General features: G+C 40.4%; 1 protein-coding gene across 1 annotated transcript; it reads left to right on the forward strand.

The window, feature by feature from the left end:
• Positions 1 to 941: 941 nt before the first annotated feature.
• slc27a4 (solute carrier family 27 member 4) lies at positions 942 to 23,221 on the forward strand. Its single transcript, XM_061734300.1, has 14 exons — positions 942 to 1,291; positions 3,372 to 3,533; positions 5,317 to 5,527; positions 7,471 to 7,654; positions 8,976 to 9,134; positions 10,144 to 10,213; positions 10,412 to 10,503; positions 11,380 to 11,489; positions 11,668 to 11,877; positions 12,055 to 12,181; positions 16,714 to 16,851; positions 16,938 to 17,102; positions 18,426 to 18,572; positions 19,054 to 23,221. The coding sequence occupies exons 2-14, from the start codon at positions 3,373 to 3,375 to the stop codon at positions 19,209 to 19,211; spliced, it is 1,932 nt and encodes a 643-aa protein (XP_061590284.1). The 5' UTR covers positions 942 to 1,291; position 3,372; the 3' UTR covers positions 19,212 to 23,221.
• Positions 23,222 to 23,227: the final 6 nt, after the last annotated feature.

The raw sequence follows: 23,227 nt of genomic DNA on the forward strand, positions 1-23,227 counted from the left end.
TCACTGCAGGTGTTCTGTCGATCCTTGCTACCCGCCGAGATCTGCTACTTCTTGGTTCTGCGCATGCGCACAGTCGATTTTCAAAGTTTGATTGCCACGCCCATAATTCTATGCATCCCTTCAGTCCACGCTGCGGTTAACGGTGATTAACATCCTCGAAATCTCTAAGAAGATATATATTTATAAATATACAAGCCAGCAGAGATAATTTGAGATTTTTTGCTGCGCAGTATCAGGCCAGCAGAGATAATTTTAGATGCTTCCCGTGCCCTGAATGCATTAAGTGACGGGAGCATTATTTGATAGGATGTTACTGGACTATCAAATTATGCTACCCCTGAAATATTGATTTAAAATTGATAATATGGAATGTTGAGTATTTCATCCTTCAAAATACAATACCCATGACATGAATTTCATTACACTTTGTGAACATTATACGATAAAGAAAAAAAAAACATTCTATCGCTTTATTTGTTATTCATTCAGTCATTCGCCTTTATTTAACCAGGCAGGTCATTAAGAACACATTCTTATTTACAATGACGGCCTGGCAAGTGACAAGGACCACTTGGGGGGAAAATGAAGTGGGCTAGGGAGTAAAACATAGTAAAATTGTAGCTCTACAAAGGTAGAAAAACCATTAGGGAGCATTTTTCGACAGGACAGCGGGTGGAGACAAGGCAGAAGGCTGATTTATGGTTCTGCGTTACACCAACAACAGAGCCTACATCGTAGGGCACGCGGCGACGCGCACCTACGCCGTAACCTACGGCGTAGGCTCTGCGTCGATTTAAAGCGGACCCATAATTTAGGCTAGAGCCGCATTTCCTCTCGTCTCGGCCACGCCTCCGCCGGATGTGACGTAAGCCCGACACGCATCCTGATTGGCTCCGCCACCCGTCCGTCACCGCTTATTCCTGATCCACTGATTTGACGCTGACACTAGTGGGGCGGGTTCAACTCGGAAAATTATAAGGTCATTTGAATTAAGCCTGGCAGTGGGCTTATCGGCTTCAATGAACGTACGGATGATATCAATTATTTTGACAATGGACGGCTGGTGATCGCGGGATCAAAGTGGAAACCCATCTCCGGGCCGTGTTTGTGGAGGAGCAGCAGCAGCAGGACGGAGTCCGCCTCACAGCAGGAGCAGATCTGTGTCCGTCTGTGTCGCTTCTGTGAGCCATAGTCGACCCAGCTAACGCAGTGGAAGACCAGACTAACGCATAAGCCGATCAAGGTGGACTTGGACTCGGGATTCCTGCACCTGCATGCTGTAGTGAAGGAGGTATGAAAACACCTACTCATCCCTGCAGCTCCGTCTGGACTGGTGTCGGGTTATTATTCCCCCGCAGAAAGAGGACAGAGCTCCTCTCGAGGGATTATGCCGCGTTCCATTTGTCCTCGGAAGTGGGGATTTCCCAGTTCCCAGTCGGAATTTTCAACTGGAACGCCCCTCGAAGTGGGATTTCCCACTGGGAAAGTGGGAGAGTCTTCACCAGCCCCGAGTTCACATTCCAAGATGGCTGCCCCGGTTGTAAACAGTAGAAGAGAGCTCTGTAAAAATTCGTAGCACTTCATTCTAGTTTTGGTCACACTAGATCAGTCATAAACAAGTATTGTTCGGCATATATATGCTGCTATAGTGTACTTCACATTTTTCATGTGGTATATGCGAACTACAAACTTGTTTTCCGACTTTGTAACTGGAACGCTGATAACTCGGCTGTGACGTTATTCCCAGTTCCGAGTTCCGACTTCCGAGGTAAATGGAACGCAGCATTATGCATCGTTAGGTTTCTCTCCTCTTATCCGAGGCAGTTCTGGGTGTGTGAAGGTAAATTATGTATTAGGGAGCCTCTTCCTCCCAGAAGAAGGTTGATTGTGCCATAATCTAGCGCGCCCTGCCTCCCTGGCCGGGGATCCCCCACACCAAGTCGGCTGCACAGACGCGGTTTGACCGGTCCACACATAAGGCCTCGGTTCGGGCGCACATGGTTTTGGAGACGTTGCCACCAGTGGGCTGAGCCTCTCCTTTTGCCATATCCTGTACCGCAATATGATGCGCCTTTTAAATTTCCGGGTTTAGCAGCAGCAGATGATGAAGCTTTTGTCTGTAAGTGTGAAGCAGTTGCTGCCTTCTGTCATCCGGTATTCACTGCGGTTCATCCACGCAGAGCACTTCATTGTACTTTTTTTCTGAGGCTGTGCAGTAATTGTATTAGTCACCGCGGTTGAATTGGTTTGATATTGGATATTATGAATTCAACACCCATAAAACTTGTGATACATACCACTGATTTTGGTCAAACCACTTGTGATGTGTTCATGGTCATCTAGACTATATATCACAAAACAGTATTTATTAAAAAATCATATATATGGGCTGATTTAAAAATCATATATATGGGCTGATTTAAAAATCATATTATGGGCTGATTTAATGTGGTTTAATGAATTCAACACCCATAAAAGTTGTGATACATACCACTGATTTTGGTCATATTGCTTGTGATGTGTTCATGGTCATCTAGACTATATATCACAAGAGAGTAATTATTATAAAATCATATTATGGGCTGATTTAATGAGGTTTAATGAAAACAATCGGTGTTATGTATCACAAGTTTTATGGGTGTTGAATTCATAATATCCAATATCCAATATCAAACCAATTCAACCGCGGTGTACTAGTCTATGTATGATGAAGCCATCGTCGCCACCGAAACCACATGAAACGAGGCAATAAACATCTACTCGGCATATAGACTTTGCATAGACAATGGGCAGACATGCAAGCCTATCATTTACTGTTTGGGATCATCTTTCTAACTATCACGTTACTAGGCAGCAACGGCAACAACGCCTGCTGTCATTTATTACTATCTGATGATGCTACAGAATATATCTTTTGAATGGGGTTTGAATTTTGAATTGATTTTCTCAATTGCAGGTAAAAATGAAAACCAAGCGGTTCCCATTTAGTTTATTTCAAACTTGCAAGTTCAGTCCACCCAAGCTGAGACAGTGGGTTGAAATGGGCAGGACGTGTAAACAAACTTACTGCAGATAACATTCTTCAGTCAAGACAGTTAAGATTCAAGATGACTAGTTCTGCACAATTCAAAAGTCTTTATTCCAAGCAAGATGGCAATATAAAGTAACAGACATGCTTGGACAAGGAATGCAAGCGACACTTTAAAAAAATAATAATGTTTTTGTACCAGCTGTAGTCTTGACATGTTTGAAAAATCACAAGTAATGCACATGGACTTGAACTGATATGTGGTCTGAAATATTTGTGATTAGTAATCACAGTCTATGTGTAGCCCATATGTCAAATGATGTAAGTGTGTGTATTCTTTCAGGATGATGCGTCTGGCATGTTGCACGGCCCTGCTGTTTGTGCTGAGGCTGCTGGTGGGCCTGCCCTGGTACCAAGTTCTTCCGGCCATCCTGATCTTCTACCTCGGGGCCGGAGGATGGAGCTTTCTGCATATATTTGCCAAAACAATTGGCAGAGACTTACAGTAAGCACAGGGGTGATGTTTATTTGTATAACATGGAAAATTCATGGTATTAGGCAATTTTATTCAGTTGTTTTGGCTCTCTACTCCAGGATGTTTCACCATAACTGTGAGGCTACATTACTGAACTTTGGCTCTAATTTATAAGAATCTATTTAATTTGTTTGCATCAGGGTTCTGGTCCTTGTATTCCTGCACATTTTTTTAATTGGCCCAAGTCATAGCTGTTTCTGTATTTAAAGTACTATGATTCATTCTGGGTGACCTTTTTAAAACATTTCAAACCAACTCCTTCAGATGCATGTACACACAAAGCCAGAAAAAAATACAACATTGTTGTTTAAACTCTTGATGGCATTTCAACACTAAAAGTTGATTTATAGTTGGTCTGAAGTGGATCTTCTAAATCTAAATAACTCAAAATACTGCACTTGTTTCATTACACTCAAGTACAGCACATATCTATCAGTGTGATTATTGCTTACGTTAGCATTATGTGTCTGTAGAAAGAGTAAGATTTTAGCACAAACCTCAGATGTGAAGACTATAATCTTTTGACGGCAACATTGTTTAATCCATGAAACCTGAAATATTATAGACAAACACAGGGAGAGTATGACATTAAGGGCAAATGTTTTAATGTTTTTACTTTAAACCAATATTTACACTTTAAGATCATAGTTGATGAGGTTAACTTCCTTTTTTCTCCCTCAATAGCTCAGTAAAACAGGAAACTGTAAAACATGGGCCCGTTAACATCCTCTTAAGTAGTAGAATATGATAAGTGGCCCAACTCCCTTATTGTGTAGATAGATAAATGTAACATAGGTTCTTCTGCCATGATTCAAAAAAAATATCTGAAAGCTTGTCTTTTGTGCTGACAGGAGATGTAACGTCAAGGTTTAACAGTTGACCATTTTTACACTGACAAACAATACATTTTCCCCATTGACACATTGGTTGTTAAGGTGGAAAAGGGTTTGACAAGCTTTTGACATTTGCACTGCAAGAAAAAACAAGATTCACATCAGCGTTTTTGTAGATTTAACCAACCTACAGCGTACACACAGTCCTGTCTCATAATACTCCAGCAATCGTCAGGGCAGCCATGCTGGTGTAAAGTATCATCATATTATTTAGTTTCATAACAGGTCTCTCAACGTTCCTATCACTGGTTAAACATGTTTTACAAGGAACCAGCTCATTTCTTTTCTCTGTAACAGAAAGAACCCAAAAGCTTTTATCGTGGAAAGAAGTAAATGAATCATCCGAGCCACAATAAAGTGCAATTATAAGGACCAACATGAAACTAATCTCCTGTGTATTGATAAGCGTATCATCAAGATCACAGTACGGCCATGATATGACTTGGCTTTTATGATTTTTATGTAATTATTGACTATTTGGAAGAATGCCATCTGTTTGTACCTCTCTGCTATTTATGCAGACATTGCGACTGGGTCCTACTCAGTTGTGGGGTTTTAGGACTACTTTTGATCTTATGAGTGTATGCAGGTAATAAATATATCCTTAACTGGTCAACTATATTATTAAAGATATAATTAAGGTTAAAAAAAAGAAACAACAAAACAATAGCCGCCAGTGAGTGACATGTATGAGAAACATCTGAAACCAAACGTTTTGGGGTTTTTTTGGCCAGTAAACATGTTTAAATCCACAACCCTGTAACAGCAATAAAGATATAAATAACTAAGAAAGGTAGATTGGAGACGTTTGGTTAGGTGGATGAATACACATTCATAGATATGTTTTGTGGCTTTTTCAGTGCAGCATATGTGTTGCTGCGGGTGAAGTTGAATGTCAGACGGCACCTCAAAGAGAAGAACACTCTCCCTAAGATCTTTGCGGAGACGGTGAAGCGTTACGGGGACAAGACTGCGCTCATCTTTGAGGGGACTGGAGAGAGGTGGACTTTTCGGCAGCTGGATGAATACTCCAACAGAGTGGCTAACCTGTTGCTGGAACGTGGTTTCAGGGTACATTTAACACAAAATTATTATATATTTATATACAAACAGTGGGTACAGAAAGTATTCAGACCCCTTAAAATGTTTCCCTCTTTGTTTCATTGCAGCCATTTGTTAAAATCAAAAAGAGTTCATTTTATTTCTCATCAATGTACACAAGGCACCCCATCTTGACAGAAGAAAAAAGAAATGTAGAAATATTTGCAAATTTACAAAAAAAAAACAAAAACTGAAACATCACATGGTCATAAGTTTTCAGACCCTTTGCTGTGACACTCATATTTAACTCACATGCTGTCCATTTCTTCTGATCCTCCGTGAGGTGGTTCCGCTCCTTCACTGGAGTCCAGATGCGTTTAATTAAACTCATTGGACTGATTAAGAAAGGCACACACCTATAAGACCTTACAGCTCACAGTACATGTCACAGCAATTGAGAATCATGAGGTCGAAGGACCTGCCCAAAGATCTCTGAGACAGAATTGTGGCAAGGCACAGATTTGGCCAAGGTAGCAAAATAATTTGTGCACCACTGAAGGTTCCTGAGAGCACAGTGGCCTCCATAATCCTTAAATGCAAGAAGTTGTCCAGACAAACTGAGCAATCGTGGGAGAAGAGCCTTGCTGAGAGAGGCAAAGCAGAACCCAAAGATCACTGTGGCTGAGCTCCAGTGATGCAGTCTGGAGATGGGAGAAAGTTCCACAAAGTCAACTATCCCTGCAGCCCTGCACCAGTCGGGGCTTTAAGGCAGGATGGCCCAACAGAGGCCTTTCCTCCGTGCAAGACATATGAGAGCCTGCACAGAGTTTGCTCAGACTATGAGACATAATATCATCTGGTCTGGTGAGACCAAGATTGAACTTTTTGGAGTTAATTCTAAGCGGTCTGTGTGGAGAAAAGCAGACACTGCTCATCACCTGCCCAATACAATCCCAGGGAAACATGGTGGTGGCAGCATCATGCTATGGGGGTGTTTTTCAGCTGCAGGGACAGGACGAGTCGTTGCAATGGAAGGAAAGATGAATGCGGCCAAGTACAGAGATATCCTGGCAGACAAAATCTCTTCCAGAGTGCTCAATACTTCAGATTGGGCCGACGGTTCACCTTCCAACAATGACCCTAAGCACACAGGTAAATTAAGGAGTGGCTTCAGAACAACTCTGTGACCATTCTTAACTGGCTCAGCCAGAGCCCTTACCTAAACCCAATTGAACACCTCTGGAGAGATTTCAAGTTAACGTAGCTTTATTATCGATTCATCACATGTCAGACATACAAGGAATCGAGAGGACATTTCCCACTTCACTCGGTGAAACATATAAAGTGCGCAGGCACAGGCACAACAGATAAAGATTTAAAAAAGATAAAGATTTAAAAAACAAAATGACTGTCCACCAACACTCATTATCCAACCTGACAGAACTGAAGAGGATCTGCAAGGAAGAAGGGCAGAGGATTCCCAAATCCAGGTGTGAAAAACTTGCATCATTCCCAAGAAGACTCATGGCTGTACTCGCTCAAAAGGCTGATTCTACTCAATACCGAGCAAAGGGTCTGAATACTTATGACCATGTGATATTTCAGTTTGTTTGTTTTTTTAATAAATTTGCAAAAATGTCTACATTTCTGGGTTTTTTTTCTGTCAAGATGGGGTGCCGAGTGTACATTGATGAGAAATAAAATGAACTTTTTTGATTTTACCAAATGGCTGCAATGAATCAAAGAGGGAAACATTTTAAGGGGTCTGAATAATTTCCGTTTTGTGTGTGTGTGCGTGCGTGCGTGCGTGCGTGTGTGTTGAAAAATGAACGAAAATAATCCCATAACTGTCGAAATGTTCTCAAATGAATAAGGCATGACTTTCTATGACTCCTTTTTTAGAGAGTGAATTACTCCAGTGTCAGTTGAGTTTGACAACATCTGCTTTTCTTCTTATTGTTGCCATTTTTCAGGAGGGTGACATCGTTGCCCTTTTCATGGAGAACCGGTCACAGTATGTGGGCCTCTGGTTAGGAATGGCAAAAATTGGAGTGGAAGCTGCTCTCATCAACTTCAATTTGAGACTAGAAGCCTTGGTCCACTGTGTCACCATCTCTAATGCCAAGGCTGTGGTGTTCGGGTCGGAGCTAACTGATGGTAAGCGGATATAACATTTTTTTTTAAAAGTGTTAGATGGCCAAAGATCCCAAGCCGCTATCTGTCCAGCATTGACTTATGCTGACGGATGCATTTTTGGTTCTTCTGTAATGAGAGAGGGGCATGTGGAGAGAAAGCAGTAAAGATCATAAAAGATAAATGTTTATTTGAGGAACTGTCTCTTCAGTATCTGTTACTGGAGCAGAGCAATAAGAGAAGTGGAGAAATGTCTTTATCAACAATGTTTTGCGTTAAAGATCTAAGCTCATCAGATATGAGCATTGTCCGATAAGTGATCAAATTAAATTGATAAGAGAGGCAGTTATATGTTTACAAGAGTAATTTACTTAAAGATGCAATAAACTTATACGTATACACAACTAGTTTCTATTTAATTTAATTATTGTTTCAATGAAAAATAATCACAGTACATGAAATAATCCAATGTTTCTACATTTTCTCAAACTTTTTACCACCTCTCCTGTTTTATCCAGGATACTCAATTACATAAACTAATGAAAGTGTTGTTTATACTTGGAAAGATGACTGTAATTGCTCGGTTTATAAAGTTTCATTGATCAGCTGCTGGCTTGTGCAGTTTGCAGGCCTAACCTCTGGGCATATGCAGAAACATACCTTCACTTGTACATTACATGTGGCCCATTTGAACATGCACGTAAATTGAGGATGTAGTCCACTCTCCTTGCTGTTGGATTCCTGCACAGTATGGAAACCCTTGATCTGGACAGCTATAAAGAGTGAGCTGGTTTTGAGCTGTTCATCCTGAGATTGATGGAGCAGTCTCTACAACTGTGGGGTCCTTTATGCCTTTAAGTAATTGGAAATGCAGCATCTTTTTTTGTGTAGGCCAAAATCAAGCCAGCACATTTAGTACTGAGCAAGCATGACATAAACCTTTTATATTAAGTTACTCTATCTAATTTCAGATTTAAAAAAATATCTAGTGCAAGAGGTTTTTTTTTTTTTTTTTATAAATCTTTCTCCTTCATTCTCTGTTACACATTAGCACATCTTCACTTTATCTCACCACCCTTCCACTCTTAAATCACATGAGTTCCCTTTTCTTTCCCTTCTTAATTATTTTAATCCTCACTGACCTGTTTCAGTTTCAGCCATGTCTTTTTTCACATTCCCTCATTTGCTTTCTTTAAAAAAGAAGTTATGTCTTTTCTTATTGATATGATTTCAAGTATCGTCCGCTTCTTCTTTTATTTTGATTTTTGCGTACATTTAGTCGTCCTGCAACATGAAACTTGAAATTAATCTGGTATGCTTCGATGTATTTCTCCAACTTTCACAGCGGTGTCTGAGGTCCACAGTTCAATGGGGAAGGCGGTGCAGATGTTTTGCTCTGGAGACTGGGACCCCACAAGAGTCCCACAGGGAACTGAGTGCCTGGAACCCCTGCTAGATGGTGCCCCATCTCACCTGCCTCGCCGGCCACAACGCAGTTTCACAGGTGAAATTACATCTTCTGGTTATGGCTATTAATATTTTTCCAATTAAATTAAATATAAAGCAATGCCTCAATTTCACAAGCAGCCCCCCCCCCCCCCCCCCCCTTCATTTATAGTTCTGCTGCTCAGGCTATGCACTTTATGTTGAATGATAGTTTTTAGACCAAACAATGACTTGCAAGCACTCATTTAAATTGTATATCTCAATCTTTTTGAAAAGCAAGACCCTTATACTGAAACTGGATGTGTAAAATATCATAACAGGGTTGCAACATATGCTTTTATATTCCCATATTTGCATGCATTTCCCTATCAGATGATAGGGTAATTTGATGCAATTATTGATAAAATATCTTTTTTAAATCACTGTTGACGTACATCTGACGTTTTTTGAAAAGACAACATTTTAATTATTAGTTCATATGAATGGATTTCATGAAAATAGATATTTGTATAACTAATGATGCGTTGTTCCCTGGTGAGTTGAGCAGCATACTTGTATGCAGTGCTGTTATCGTAGTTGCATCACTCTATGCAAACCTTTTACAGCTGCTAGCCTGGCACAACAATAAGAACTGCAACCTTTGATCATGCTTCGAGACATTTTAACCACATATATCAGGGTAATTTGAGTTGGGATGATTCAGAGGTGTTTTAAAGTGCCTGTGTGCACATATACAGCAGCACATGCAGATGGTAAAAGGTGCATTTAGCTCTTGCTTAGTCAGCTTTGTACATAATGTACCTTACCCACAGAGCTGAATTTTGTACACCAAACAACTCTGCAAAGGGTCTGAAGTATGGGCGAAGTGTATTTTTGTAGAAACGCCTGGTCATTATTACAGATTGAATCTGGTAAAAGCTGGAACTTAATGGTCCATGGCCACTTCACTTACTCTCAGTTTGAATATATATGGAGGCAGAAAAGAACACACAGAACATGAAAACATGAATAGCACATTATGCAAGTGATAGTTTGCATTATCTCACTGTCCTTGTTCTCTGTTTCAGATTGCCTGTTCTACATCTACACATCAGGAACCACTGGGATGCCTAAAGCTGCTATTGTTGTGCACAGCAGGTATGAAGGAGGCGTGCAGCCAGCAAACGGATACTCAGGAACTGCAGCTGGTCTTTGTTAATCTATCTGGCTCTCACGTGTAGTTCAAATACGGCGAGAAAAGAATGTTTAAACAAAGAAAGTAAAACTTGATGCTTTTGATTTGACTTATTTGGCTTTTTTTCCTCTCGATCTGCCTCACCTCATCCTGGTTTTTAGGTTTTACCGTATGGCAGCTTTGGTGTATTACGGCTTCAGAATGACACCAGAGGATGTAGTTTATGACTGCCTCCCCCTCTATCACTCTGCAGGTACGTGAGCTTGACTGTAAAGTTACATTTTGTCAAGGATTCAGTTTGTTTACTCTCGCCTTGATCAGTCAAAACCTTGGTCACTCTTTTATTTTTCCTTTTTTAATTTGATTTTCCGTCCCACAAGAACAAGATTTACGCAAATTCCATCAATAAAAGCAATCACTACTTATTGTGCTTATGAATGGCTGCTGTGATTATTCAGCAACATCATAAGTTGATGTTTTGTAAATATTTGCAAAAAAACATTACTCAGCACATATAATATGTTATACACTAAGAATATTACCTTTTTTTTGAACGTATGGGGAAATGAATGTAAAGAAATTGAAGACTACTCCTTTTTTCCCTCAATTAAGCCTAATTTCCATTGTCCTTTTGTTCTGTAAGGGTGTTTGTTTTCACAAATGCTTGTTGTTTCCCCAAACCTGATATCAGGTTATTCTCCAGCTGGATGCAAGTCATTCTAGATTTCACTAATCCCAGTATGCAAAACACACCTGGCAAGGGAAATTATTTTGCCCATAGTAGTTGGAGCCGAGTAAGATCAGGATTGGCTCATGAATTTGTGAACGGACTAAGACCACCTCATCTAAAAGGCGCTGGCTTGTTTTTGTTTCTCCATTTTTCCCAATGTCTGTCATTAAAAAGGGAAAATAAACCAGATTCAGATTTAACTTTAATAAACAGACAATTTGAATGAAAGTGCCATTAAAGCTACAGTATATCATTTTTACTTGCATTCCTACATTTATCTTGGTGTCTGAAATCTACATTTAAAAAGGACAAAAGCATTGTACTATATTATATAATGTATCATATAATGATTGCTTTGTCAATGCGCGTTTCCTGACCCCTTATATTCTTTGTCCTCAGGAAATATCGTTGGAATGGGCCAGTGCTTAATTCATGGCATGACTGTCGTCATCAGAAAGAAGTTCTCTGCCTCACGTTTCTGGGACGACTGTGTCAAATACAACTGCACTGTAAGTGTAACATTAATTTACAAGCGCATTGATTAGAATAAATAATTTCCTGTGAATTTATATACAAAGAAACAATGTTTTGGGGTTGTTCTTTTTAATCCCCTCTTTGTGAATTACTTTTAAATACTTGTAAGACGCTCTCTTTTTCTATCGTTGAACTGTTACTTCTCGCCTCCAGATTGTGCAGTACATCGGGGAGATCTGTCGGTATCTACTGAACCAGCCGGTTCGGGACACGGAGCGACAACATCGGGTCCGCATGGCGCTGGGCAACGGCCTCCGCCAGTCCATATGGGAGGAGTTCATGAACCGCTTCAATATCCCGCAGATCGCAGAGTTCTATGGAGCCACAGAGTGCAACTGCAGCTTGGGTAACTTTGGCAACAAGGTGGGAATAAACATGCTGACAATGTCTTGTTTTCCGAAAATATTTGCCAGCTGAGGTGTTAAAATTACTGTACTGTGGTAAAATCCTCAATGTGGCAGCATATCTACAAACTAAAGCTGTGACTGTTGGGGCCTTGATTCTCATCTCCTTGCTGACGTCTTCGTGTCTCTGCACCAGGTAGGAGCGTGTGGCTTCAACAGTCAGATCCTCCCCTACGTGTACCCCATCAGACTGGTGAGGGTTGATGAGGAGACCATGGAGCTCATCCGGGGACCCGATGGCGTCTGCATTCCTTGTAAACCTGGTGGGTGTTTTGCATACACACGTCACACATCATATTTACATTAAATGTGCCTGCAGAGTGGTGATGTTGAGCAGAAATAAACCCTTAAGACAGTGGTTTAACAGGGGGGTAACAGGGCAATGTCAATGAGGAGAACTTGTCATGACAGTGGTTGGCCGGCGGAGATCTCCCTAGGGGGATCCCGCCTTTACCTCTTGGTCTCACTGCGTCTTGTGTTAATACACTTGATGGGAGGGGGTCTATCAAAATGAAGAGAAGCTATCCATTTGGCAGTGAGAAACGAATGGAATAAAAACATGAGGAGCAAAAAAAAAAAGTATTAAGAAAGCAGTAAGTAGTGCACATAATACATACTATAATTTAGATCAGAGCAGTCCAGGCTGGTCTGCTAATGTCACAGTAAAGACCATAAAGACACCCGCAATCAACTCGTTTACTCAGGAGGCTGAAAATAAAATAGCTATCTTGGACAAAAGTCGTTCTTCACCTATCAAATGAAAGCTGTGTCAAGTTAAACTTAACTGTCAAGCTAAGAATACTAAGTTATAGTACTCATTGGCAGTGGTGGACAGTAACGGAGTAAATTTACTTGAGTACTGTACTTAAGTACAAATCCAGAGGATTTTTACTTTACTTGAGTATTAGATTTCTTTGGTACTTATTACTCTTACTTGAATACATTTCCAAGACAAATATTTTTACTTTTACTCGAGTAAATTTCTAGGAAGGCTGAAAAGTACTTGTTACTTTCAGGTCTGCTCTTTTTTCTTCTTCCCTAAAATCCTATTGGACACAAGCTGTTTTTGTCAAAGGAGGAGACCTATCACAGTGCACGCTCTCAGACAGACATTGGGAGACAGTTTGTTATGCTATATTGCTATATTGTACTGGTACATGTCCTTCCTGTAAAGTTAAGTGACTTCAACATTGAGTTATTGAAAGCAGAGATGTAGTTTTTTGTAAAGCAGTGGTCTTTGAGGGGGATCCAGACTTAGTTGGATGGTGCAGGTTCATTTGGTTTCAGTTCATGATTGTTAATAAACTCTGCATCATCTGCTGTCCTCTTATGATCCCATTCATTTGATTTGTTTTTGGTGTTTCTGCAGGTTTTATATAACATTGTGGTTCTAAAAGCAGCACATCAGTGCAGCTGGTTTCAAAGAGTTAATTCTCAGAAACAAGAGTTAAAAGATCCTTAAATTCATTTAGAAAAAATATAGTAATTTACTGATGTGGAAAATAAAAAATGTACTCTTACTCTTACTTTTACTTAAAGTAAATTTAAAAGCATTTACTTTTGGATACTTAAGTACCTTTAAAAGCAAGTACTTTTCTACTCTTACGCGAGTAATATTTTGACTGAGCTACTTTTACTTGTAACGGAGTAAATTTTGACCAGTAGTATTTGTACTCTTACTCAAGTACTGGGGTCGAGTCCACCTCTGCTCATTGGCAAGGCATTAAAGGTACTAAGCTACTAAGGAGTGTGGATGGAAATAGTTGTGTCAGTGCCTTTTATATTTTATTTTGAAGCAATACACATGTGCACTATTTTTCAAAAGAAAAGTTTTTCTTTCACATTTTTCTTTTTTTTTTTTTTTTTTTTTTAAAGCAACAATTTATTACACCCACAGAAGTATTTTTTTTTTTTTTTTGTGTGGCCCTTCATCTTTTTCTTTTTTTTTTCTTTCACATTTTTCATTAGTGTCAGATTATTTACGACATAAGATTAATCAGTTAGTTAGAGGGGCCCCCTGTGAATTTTTGCGAAGGCCCCAAGAGACTGTAGCATGGCCTCTGAGCATAATGGACAGGTTCTTGATGAGGCTTGTTTGACAGGGAGTTGTTCATGTTTTTAAACAAACTGCACAGAAAGAAATTTTTTGAAACATGTATTGATAACAATGTTGAATATTGTTACACAGTAAAAAAAGAAAAACCTGTTGACAGCAACACTGTTGCACAAAAAAAAATAACAGTTACACTTGAAATAAATACACTGCAAATGTGGTTTGTTTTATTACAACCTGTAAATATTGCAGTTTACTTTTATTTGTTCTATTACGGTAAAAAAAAAAAAAAAAGGTTGGTGAGGCATGAAATAAACTGCAATGGAGTTTGAAAACAAAATATGTAAAAAAGAAAAAGTTTGGGAACCACTGTCTTAAGGGAAGATGCAGCTTATATTTTTTCCCATAAAAATGTTTCATGTTGAATATCTAGTCTGTAGTGTTAGCTAGACTAATGAATAAGATGTTAAAGGGGACCTATTATGGCAACTAATACCTATTTTAAACAGGCCTTGAATGTCTTAAAAACAAGCTTTTGATTGTTTTTGCTAAATAAATTAGAAATTCAGCCTCTAAACCATGTCTTTATCTTCCCATTCTCTAACCTCATTATCTATGTGGGATTCTGAGTGGGCGGGGCTATGATAATAAGGCACTGTGCTGATTGGCTGCCTGAATGACGCGATACACCGCTACGAAAAAATGGCGGAAGCTCCGGCCGGCTGAGTTGTATTTGTTGTTCCGGCCAGAGTTAGTTGTGGGCGTGGATTCACGCATCGGAGGTCAACCTATGTAAATCGCTCCCGTCGTTACGTAACGACAGGAGCAGAATCTGAACGGCTCGTAGATCCACATCACACTGGATGCCTCATCCGGGCGGATGTACAGACACTACAGAATTTGGTTGCTTTCCTCCTTCTCTGAGTTGGCAGGCTGAGGGGAGACCACTTTATATATGTTAAAGCAAGAAAAAACTTGTTTTTCATGATAGGTCCCCTTTAAATTACCGTATTTTCGCGACCATAAGGCGCACTTTTTTTTTTTTCCTCTTCTAAAATGTGCAGGGCGCCTTTTGAAACGGTGCGCCGTGTCTATTACCTGAATTACGGTAATGTGAGGCCGGCCATTATGTGAATGGTAAAAAGAGAAGGGGGCGGGTGAAGCACCCGTGAGTTGCGACGTGAATGAGACTCCACTGAGCTGTTTAAAGCGGAAACAGAAGATGAAGACTTTTAAGGATTTGCTTGATGTGTAAAGTGAAATAAAATACAATCAAACTAAGTTTTGCTCCGCTCTATTTAAATAAGCACTCTTGTGTGTGAGTGTTCTGCAGCGCGCGTGTGTTTTGCATGTCAGAATCGAGCATACACCTGCCGTGGGTTTGCGGGGTCCGATCGCCGCATCTCCGGGACAGATCCGGCTGAAATCCCGCTGGTCGGTCCCCGGGAGCCCCTGCTATCAGGCAAGGTGCGCTCCTCCGGTCCCGACCGGTCGGAACCGGTCACATTCCCCGGTTAAAGCCGCGGTGATGCGCGGAGCAGCGCCGCGCTGGTTACAGCCCGACTTCCTTGTTCCCAAAGCGGGGTCCAATTGACCTGGTTCCCACCCGCTTTGGGAGCAGAGATTTCAGGGGTCTGTCTCAGGTCAGATCAACTTCAACCTCCGAGATTTTTCGCGGAATCTGTCGGTTACAAACCCCGTTACCGGATCCCGACATGCGCGGGTGTGTTTCGCGCCGCGAACACACACATACTGGTTTATGTGGCGCTTGCCTGCCACGCTGATGGACAGAAACGCTTGGTGATTTTTAAAAGAAAAACTTTGCATAAGACGTTTCCAGCCGGAGTCATTATAACGGCGAATGAAAAGGGGTGGCTGGAGACGGGATCCGCGCCGGGGAGAGACTGGGTCTGCGCCGGGGAGAGACGGGCTCTGCGCCGGGGAGAGACGGGCTCTGCGCCGGGGAGAGACTGGGTCTGCGCCGGGGAGAGACTGGGTCTGCGCCGGGGAGAGACTGGGTCTGCGCCGGGGAGAGACTGGGTCTGCGCCGGGGAGAGACTGGGTCTGCGCCGGGGAGAGACTGGGTCTGCGCCGGGGAGAGACGGGCTCTGCGCGGTGGAGGATCCGCACAACGGGGTATGAAAAGTTTATTTACTGTTGTGCAGAAAGTGACTGACACCGAGGAAAGACGTTTCCAGCCGCAGTCATTATAAGGGCGAATGAAAAGGGGTAGCTGGATGAAGAGATGATGATCAAGTGGCTGAGACATGTCTGGAAATTCGGACTGGCGCAGCTGAACTAGCGGAGCTCTTTAATGCAGAAACAGAGGATGAGGACTTTGAAGGGTTTGATTAATGTAAAAACTGAAATAAAGTACAATCAAACTAAGTTTTGCTCCTGTCCTATTTTTAAATAAGCACACCTGTGTGCTTGTGGGTCTGTTCTGCAGTGTGAGTGTGTTTTCGGCGCGCCTGTGTGCAGCTCCGCGTCTCCGTGTCTGTGACTGCGCCTTTTGGGTCGGTGCGCCGTATGTATGTTTTAAAACCAAAAATTACACACAAAACGGAGGGTGCGCCTTTTCACACAGTGCGCCTTATGGTCGTGAAAATACGGTATACAGTTCATTGAACACTGATTGGTTAACAGTTTATGTATGTATGTTTAACTGTTTTTGTAATAGATGTTTGCACACTCTTTCTGAAACTCCCTAAAGTTAAAATAACGTTCCTTCTCTTGTTCTAGGCGAGCCTGGCCAGCTTGTTGGCCGGATTATCCAAAACGACCCTCTACGCAGGTTTGACGGCTACGTCAACCAGTCAGCAACCAGCAAGAAAGTAGCCAACAGTGTTTTCAAGAAGGGAGACAGCGCGTATCTGTCTGGTTAGAATTAATCTCACATACACCTGTTCACACACCGAGCTGTTGCCGAGCTCGGTGAATCTGTTAAATGGATTCTCTCTAAACAGGTGACGTGTTGATCATGGATAAGTACGGACACATGTACTTCAAAGATCGAACGGGAGACACTTTCCGCTGGAAAGGAGAGAACGTCTCAACGACCGAGGTGGAAGGAACGCTCAGCAGGCTGCTGGAGATGAAGGACGTAGTTGTGTATGGAGTAGAGATACCAGGTAACAACTCTTAATTTACATATTTGAGTCATTCACATTTGATATTAGGGCTAGGGATCGATTCAAATGTCAAGAATCGATCCGATTCTTAAGATTCAGAATAGATTATCAAGATTCGATTCCGATATTGATTTGGGTTACTTTTATTAAAACTGTTTTTTGAGCTGTTGCATGAATTATATGACTGTAGTTATGCAAAATATTACTACTAGTATTATATTGCAAATTTCCCCTCTGTGGGACTATTAAAGGATTTCTTATCTTATCTTATCTTATATTGAGATTAAACAGCAAGTATTGCAGCTAATGATGCTGTAAGGACCAATCAGCTCCCAGAATGCTGATAGAACTGCTTTCAGAAACATCTTGGGTCAGAATTACCAAACAGATCCAGGGAGGAAACAGAGACGTATGAAATTGGTTTTATTTTTTCCCACATTCCGTTTTTATTTGTTCCATTTTGGGTCTATTTTGGTTTTTAATTTTTGAGCATTTGGTCTTTAGCATTTTTTGCAAATGTAACCCCAAGACAGTATATAAAGTAATGAAATATAGACAATTTATGCAATTATAACCTAACACTTTAATGTTTTCATACCTTTAAACATATTTAAAGGCAAAAACATGGCACCAGTTATTCTCGTGTCCAACAAAACATTCTTTTTTTGGGGATAAACAAAAAAATAACCAAAAGTTGTAATGTAATGATGGAAAAAAAATACATAAATAAATAAAACAAAAAAAAAAACTAAAAAAAATTGATCTTTAGACATATGAATCGATTTTTAGGAATTAATATGAGAATCGATTTAGAATTGGGAAATTGATTTTTTCAACACAGGCCTATTTGATATTAATGAAAATGGTACAGCTCTTTGTTAGCTGGGTCTCCTGTACCCTCATGAAAACTGAAGAAAGGTTATTGATCTCTTAAAAGTGTAAGTGTGACTCTGCAAAGCAGGTTACTGCAGCATGTAGAATATATTAGTCTATTGAGCAGATTAGTTGTACAGTTTGATGTTCTGTGTGTCAGGAGCCTCTTTCCACTGGGTTTCATTCAGTTACTTTGTTTCCCTAAAGGTGGGAGAGTAGCTCAAACACAATAACAACAGACTGAAGACACACAGGTCAAACACACATGAAAACCCACAGTAAGCTAAACATGCAGGCGTTTTGTTTTTTTTATGGTAGGGGAGAAAATATGAAATATCATGTGTAACTGTAATAATGGTTCTTAACAGGAGTCTTGGTCTGTCTGCACAAACGACGTGCCAGTCTGACCTTTGACGATACATCGTCTTACCTGCCTGTCTGTGTTCTCAGGGGCGGAAGGAAAGGCTGGAATGGCAGCTATCGCCGATCCGTCTCACTCCAGCGACCTGGAGAAGTTTTCAAATGACGTAGAGAAAGTTCTCCCTCCGTACGCCAGACCCGTCTTTCTCCGTATCCTGCCAGAGGTCAATAAAACAGGTATAATGTGTTATTCGTTTTATCATACGTACATACATAGCAAAGACTAATGCCAGTCTCATCATGACCTAAAATGTGTCATTCCATAAGTAAATTTAAGATGTGCATTATTTATTTTATGTGTAATTAAAAAAAAAAAAAAAAAAAAATCTGACAAAATATTTTCTTCTTTAATTATTTTGGCTAAATATTATAGACAACAGAGTAACATTGTTGTTAAAAGCTGTTTCAAATAATATCAGTTCTTAAGTACGGTTTTTATAATCCACTTCATTTTTGTGATTTATTTATACAATTTTCTTCACAGTATTTATAATCGTATAATTCAACAAATGTGTAAATGGTCTCAAACTCAAAGTTAATGGAATTATACTAGCTGACAAATAGAATCTTTCAGATTTGAATAAATGTCAGAAAGGTTATAAATCTTAGAAAATAAGTAAATGCTTATCTATATGTTTATTTTATGTATGTATTGCAGCAACATTCAAGTTTCAGAAGACTGAGTTGCGGCGGGAAGGCTTTGACCCCACTGCGGTGTCAGACAGACTGTACTTCCTGGATTCCAGCCAAGGGCGCTACGTGCGACTGGAGGAAGAGGTTTACCGCGCCATACTGTCAGGGAAACACAAATTGTGATGTCCAGGCCAATCACTACATCTACACCTGTACACGTTGACATGCACACAGGCCCAGGTTAGCAGAAAGAGCTTGCCCCCTCCTCCCCCGTATACATGAATACTAAAGTAACAACCATACACCTTCAAAAACCAATACACACTTGCAGACAGTACTTTGCTCCCAAACTCTTTGTTTTTCAACATCTGTTTAAAAAAAAAACCAAACAAAACAAAAAAAAGACAAATGCACGGCACACTCATAAGCACATGCTCCACCACTCTCTACAACCCTCCTGACATCTCCGCAGCGTTGCCTCTCGCTACCTCAGAAAACACGGAGAAAGAGGCACCAGGTCTATTTGGTAACTTGAACATCTCTTCATCGGCACACGGCCCTGAAAACACTCCTTCCCTTCAACGCCGGCCCATCAGTACAAATGTCAAAGACTACAGGCTGCCTAACATCCAGAATGCAAAAACTTGAAATTTCAAATAAACTCAAAACGTAAAAGGATACTGAAGAGGAATGAGGATTCAGTCCTGCACACTTCAGCAGGGAGAACAACAGAGGAACCTATGTGGACCCTAAATTATCTCTCTGTTCATTGTTTTTGTTAGTTAGATTATTATGTGAAAGAAGGCAATGAATCTTTTGGCTTCACCTGCACAGCTGAGCAGAAGTGACACCCCTGCAAGAGCTTTCCTGTCCAAGCCTGGTCTTGTCCTCTGGGTTCCTTGTCCTCATTTCCAACCACATTGCTCCTAAAAGCATCCCAAGCATTTTTTTTCTTGTTTTTTGTTTAAAGGGAACAACATAATGGAAGAGTTGTAAGCATGTAACACACGGATGTTAAATTAGACCAGTGGTTGAAGCTTTAATGTGCAATAGAGCTCCAGCGCAGCCATGAAATACAAGAGCTATGTTTTTAAAGTGTTTTTCTTTTTTATTTAAATTTGTCAGCATCATACCAAATATTGTTTTGATATTTAAGTTGTAGTGTTTATATATATATATATATAATTTTATTTTATTTTTTTAGAAAATATGGACATTTTCAATAATTGTTTGGTAATTATTTGTGCAGGGTTCTTGTTTTGAATTTTATTTTATTTTATGTGAATCCAAATCTGTATTTCTGCATTTAAATCAGTTGCTGGAACACAAAGAAGTGCAACCGGATCGATTCAACCCTGGACTAAATCATAGGCTTCATTCCCTAAATAGGATTTGTTCACATGCTGAGCTGGCTGCTGTTGTTGTTGTTGCTGTTGTTGTTGTGCTCATATTGTGCAGGTTTTGTGTGAAAAGCAAAGGAAGAGCGCATGTGCATATTGTTGTGACGCATATGATTGAAGAGAGACAAACTGCATAATCTGCGTGGACTTGATCGGCTGCTCGAGATGGTTATTTTGCCAGAATTGGGAGAGCGGGGCGATCCAAAGATTCAAAGCAACTGGAGGGACTGTAAACAAAACAAAAAAGAAGGAAAAACAAAACATGCTTTGCACTCATTGTAAATTGTCTGCAGTATCTGTCATCAGAGGTTGTAGCGGCATGAATGAGCATCATCGCCACAAGCAGAGCACTGTGCCTTACTGAGAGTTCACCTCCCAGATTCATAGGCCCCGGTTCTCACGTTTCCTCTTGTAGATTTCCGAGTGTTAAACTCCTTTTCAATCAATGCTCACCTTATCTCGTTTGTCAGTGTTGAAATTTTCCATCAAAGCAGTCTCACTAAGTCGGTCCACACTGTTGGAGCTCAGATTTGACTCAAAATCACTGGAAACATTTATGACAGGCCTTCGGTCGGTGTCCTTATCTAAGGTGCAGACGGATTCTGTCTGAGGAAGCAAACGCAATGTCCAAATGAGTTTCAGTCTGAACTTTTCCACTGTACTCTGTATTTTTATTTGCTGTGTGTTTGTTGCTTAGGTTGTCTTGGATACGGTTTATCCAAATGTGTCCCTTTTTGTTGGCACTTTTAACTTTAACTCTTATTCTTATTTCTGCCAACCTCTTAACTCCATGTTTATGTCATCTGACTGTGTTTCTCCAACAGAGGCCCATTTGTTTTAGCATGTCTCTGTCTTGTCTGTTTCAAGACATTGTTATCACACTGATTTAGATGACGGTAAAAAATAGTCACTGAATGCTTTCCAAATATTATTGGAGTTTTAAATGTTTAATATTGCTGACTTTTATCTCAAATGCAGAGATAGTTCAGGGGGCCTGCCAACATAAAAGACCAACTACACACTAAAAAAAATTGTTTTTCCCCATTGGATTGCAACTGCTCCTATAGTAGTGTAAGGCAGGCTGTTATCAACACTCGGTGCAACTTGTCATGCTATGTTTCATCCTTCAACCCAATTCTTAATATGTCTAAAAATATTTTCTTAGTTTATATGTTGCACTCACAGTTGATCTTGATGGCTACAGTGAGAGTGATTTTCACCCATTGTTTCCCTGTTTTAGGGAAAAGGTGTTTGGCAGGGGTTTAATTTGTTCCTGCTTCCTCTGTCTCCCTCTCATTTGTATTTATTCTTTAATGATGAGTGTGAAATGTTCTCATGAATGTTTGTGGGGTGGGGGGAAGGAAGAAATGACTGAAGATGTTGTGAAGAGTGATTTTTGTGTGTATAAGGGATCACAGTCAGGCTGTTCATGATGCTTCTGACTGAGGGTTGCAAGTGTCAACTCTTACCACCAGGGGGCGGGTGATTAAACAGCCCCACACAGAGCACTCTGAAGAGAATGTCTTCATTTTTATATTTTTAGTTTAAATTATTATTATTTTTGAAGAACTGTTAATTTGTGTGTGTGTGTGTGTGTGTGTGTGTGTGTGTGTGTGTGTGTGTGTGTGTGTGTGTGTGTGTGTGTGTGTGTGTGTGTGTGTGTGTGTGTGTGTGTGTGTGTGTGTGTGTGTGTGTGTGTGTGTGTGTGTGTGTGTGTGTGTGTGTGTGTGTGTGTGTGTGTGTGTGTGTGTGTGTGTGTGTGTGTGTGTGTGTGTGTGTGTTGGGGTAAAAGGGGATCCATGCATGAAAGGACGACAATCTACTGACTCTACCCCACTTTTTTCCTCTTCCTCATTGAGATGCACTAGGAACAGACCAGGAATCAGCCTTCTCAGGCAAGAGGGGAAAGAAAATGGTTGTCAATGTCTACTCAAAGCTTATTACCATTTGCATAAATATACACAGTAAAAGAGAAGCAAACACGTTTCAGTTCCACTATATTATCCAGCTCGACACCAATTTACCTTCAATTTATGATAATTAAATCCAAATAAACATAGTCTTCTTTTTTTCCTTCAAAAATTAATATGTAGGCTTTACAGCTGTGGAAATTTGTTTAACTTTCTAGAAGATCAAATGCAACTAAAACACATCTGAATATTTCTGACATGCCCTGACAGATCAAATGGATGTCTAACCAGCCTCTAAAACATCCAAACTGTAGTCGTTACATGCAGATTGGTACAACCGTGTAACATCTGTCATCTAAAGCTTTAATTGAGAAGTAAAAAAAGTGGGAAAATGTTACGGCAAAGGATCTGAGGCATCAAACTGACCAGCTTTCTTAACTACCGATGAAACCAGTTAGGAGTCTGACTGTAAATGCACTCCAAGTTGTGATAAACCTCTGAGGGCCCAGAGAAGATTACACCCTGGCTGAAGAATTTCATGGCAAATCTGTGCCCCTCCTTCGTTTTGCACATTTTTTCGTAGTACGGACATATTTGCCTTTTGTGTGTGGAACATTTTTTTGTTTATTTTCTTTCAATCATTTTGCTTTCGTTCGGTTGTCTTACTGCTGTAGGCAACAGCCCTACGCCTGGGCAGTGTGTAAACGGGGTTTGTGAGGTGTGTTGTGCGTGTGTGAGAGAGAGACACACACACACACACACACACACACACACGGATGTCCTCTTGTCCACTAAAGGCTAGTTGTGTACACGTGTATTTGAAGTACATAAAAGCAGTGCTAGAGACGAAAAAATCGTTATTAATAAAACTATTTAAACTGTTCACTTT

Source organism: Cololabis saira, chromosome 11 (genome assembly GCF_033807715.1).
Source record: "Cololabis saira isolate AMF1-May2022 chromosome 11, fColSai1.1, whole genome shotgun sequence".
Lineage (NCBI taxonomy): Eukaryota > Metazoa > Chordata > Actinopteri > Beloniformes > Belonidae > Cololabis > Cololabis saira.

Bases quoted from the DNA above. Each gene is read 5' to 3' on its own strand.
- slc27a4 (XM_061734300.1), top strand. From the start codon at position 3,373: ATGATGCGTCTGGCATGTTGCACGGCCCTGCTGTTTGTGCTGAGGCTG. The intron at 10,504-11,379 runs GTACGTGAGCTT...CTTTGTCCTCAG, and splicing joins CCCCCTCTATCACTCTGCAG to GAAATATCGTTGGAATGGGC. The intron at 16,852-16,937 runs GTTAGAATTAAT...CTCTCTAAACAG, and splicing joins AGACAGCGCGTATCTGTCTG to GTGACGTGTTGATCATGGAT.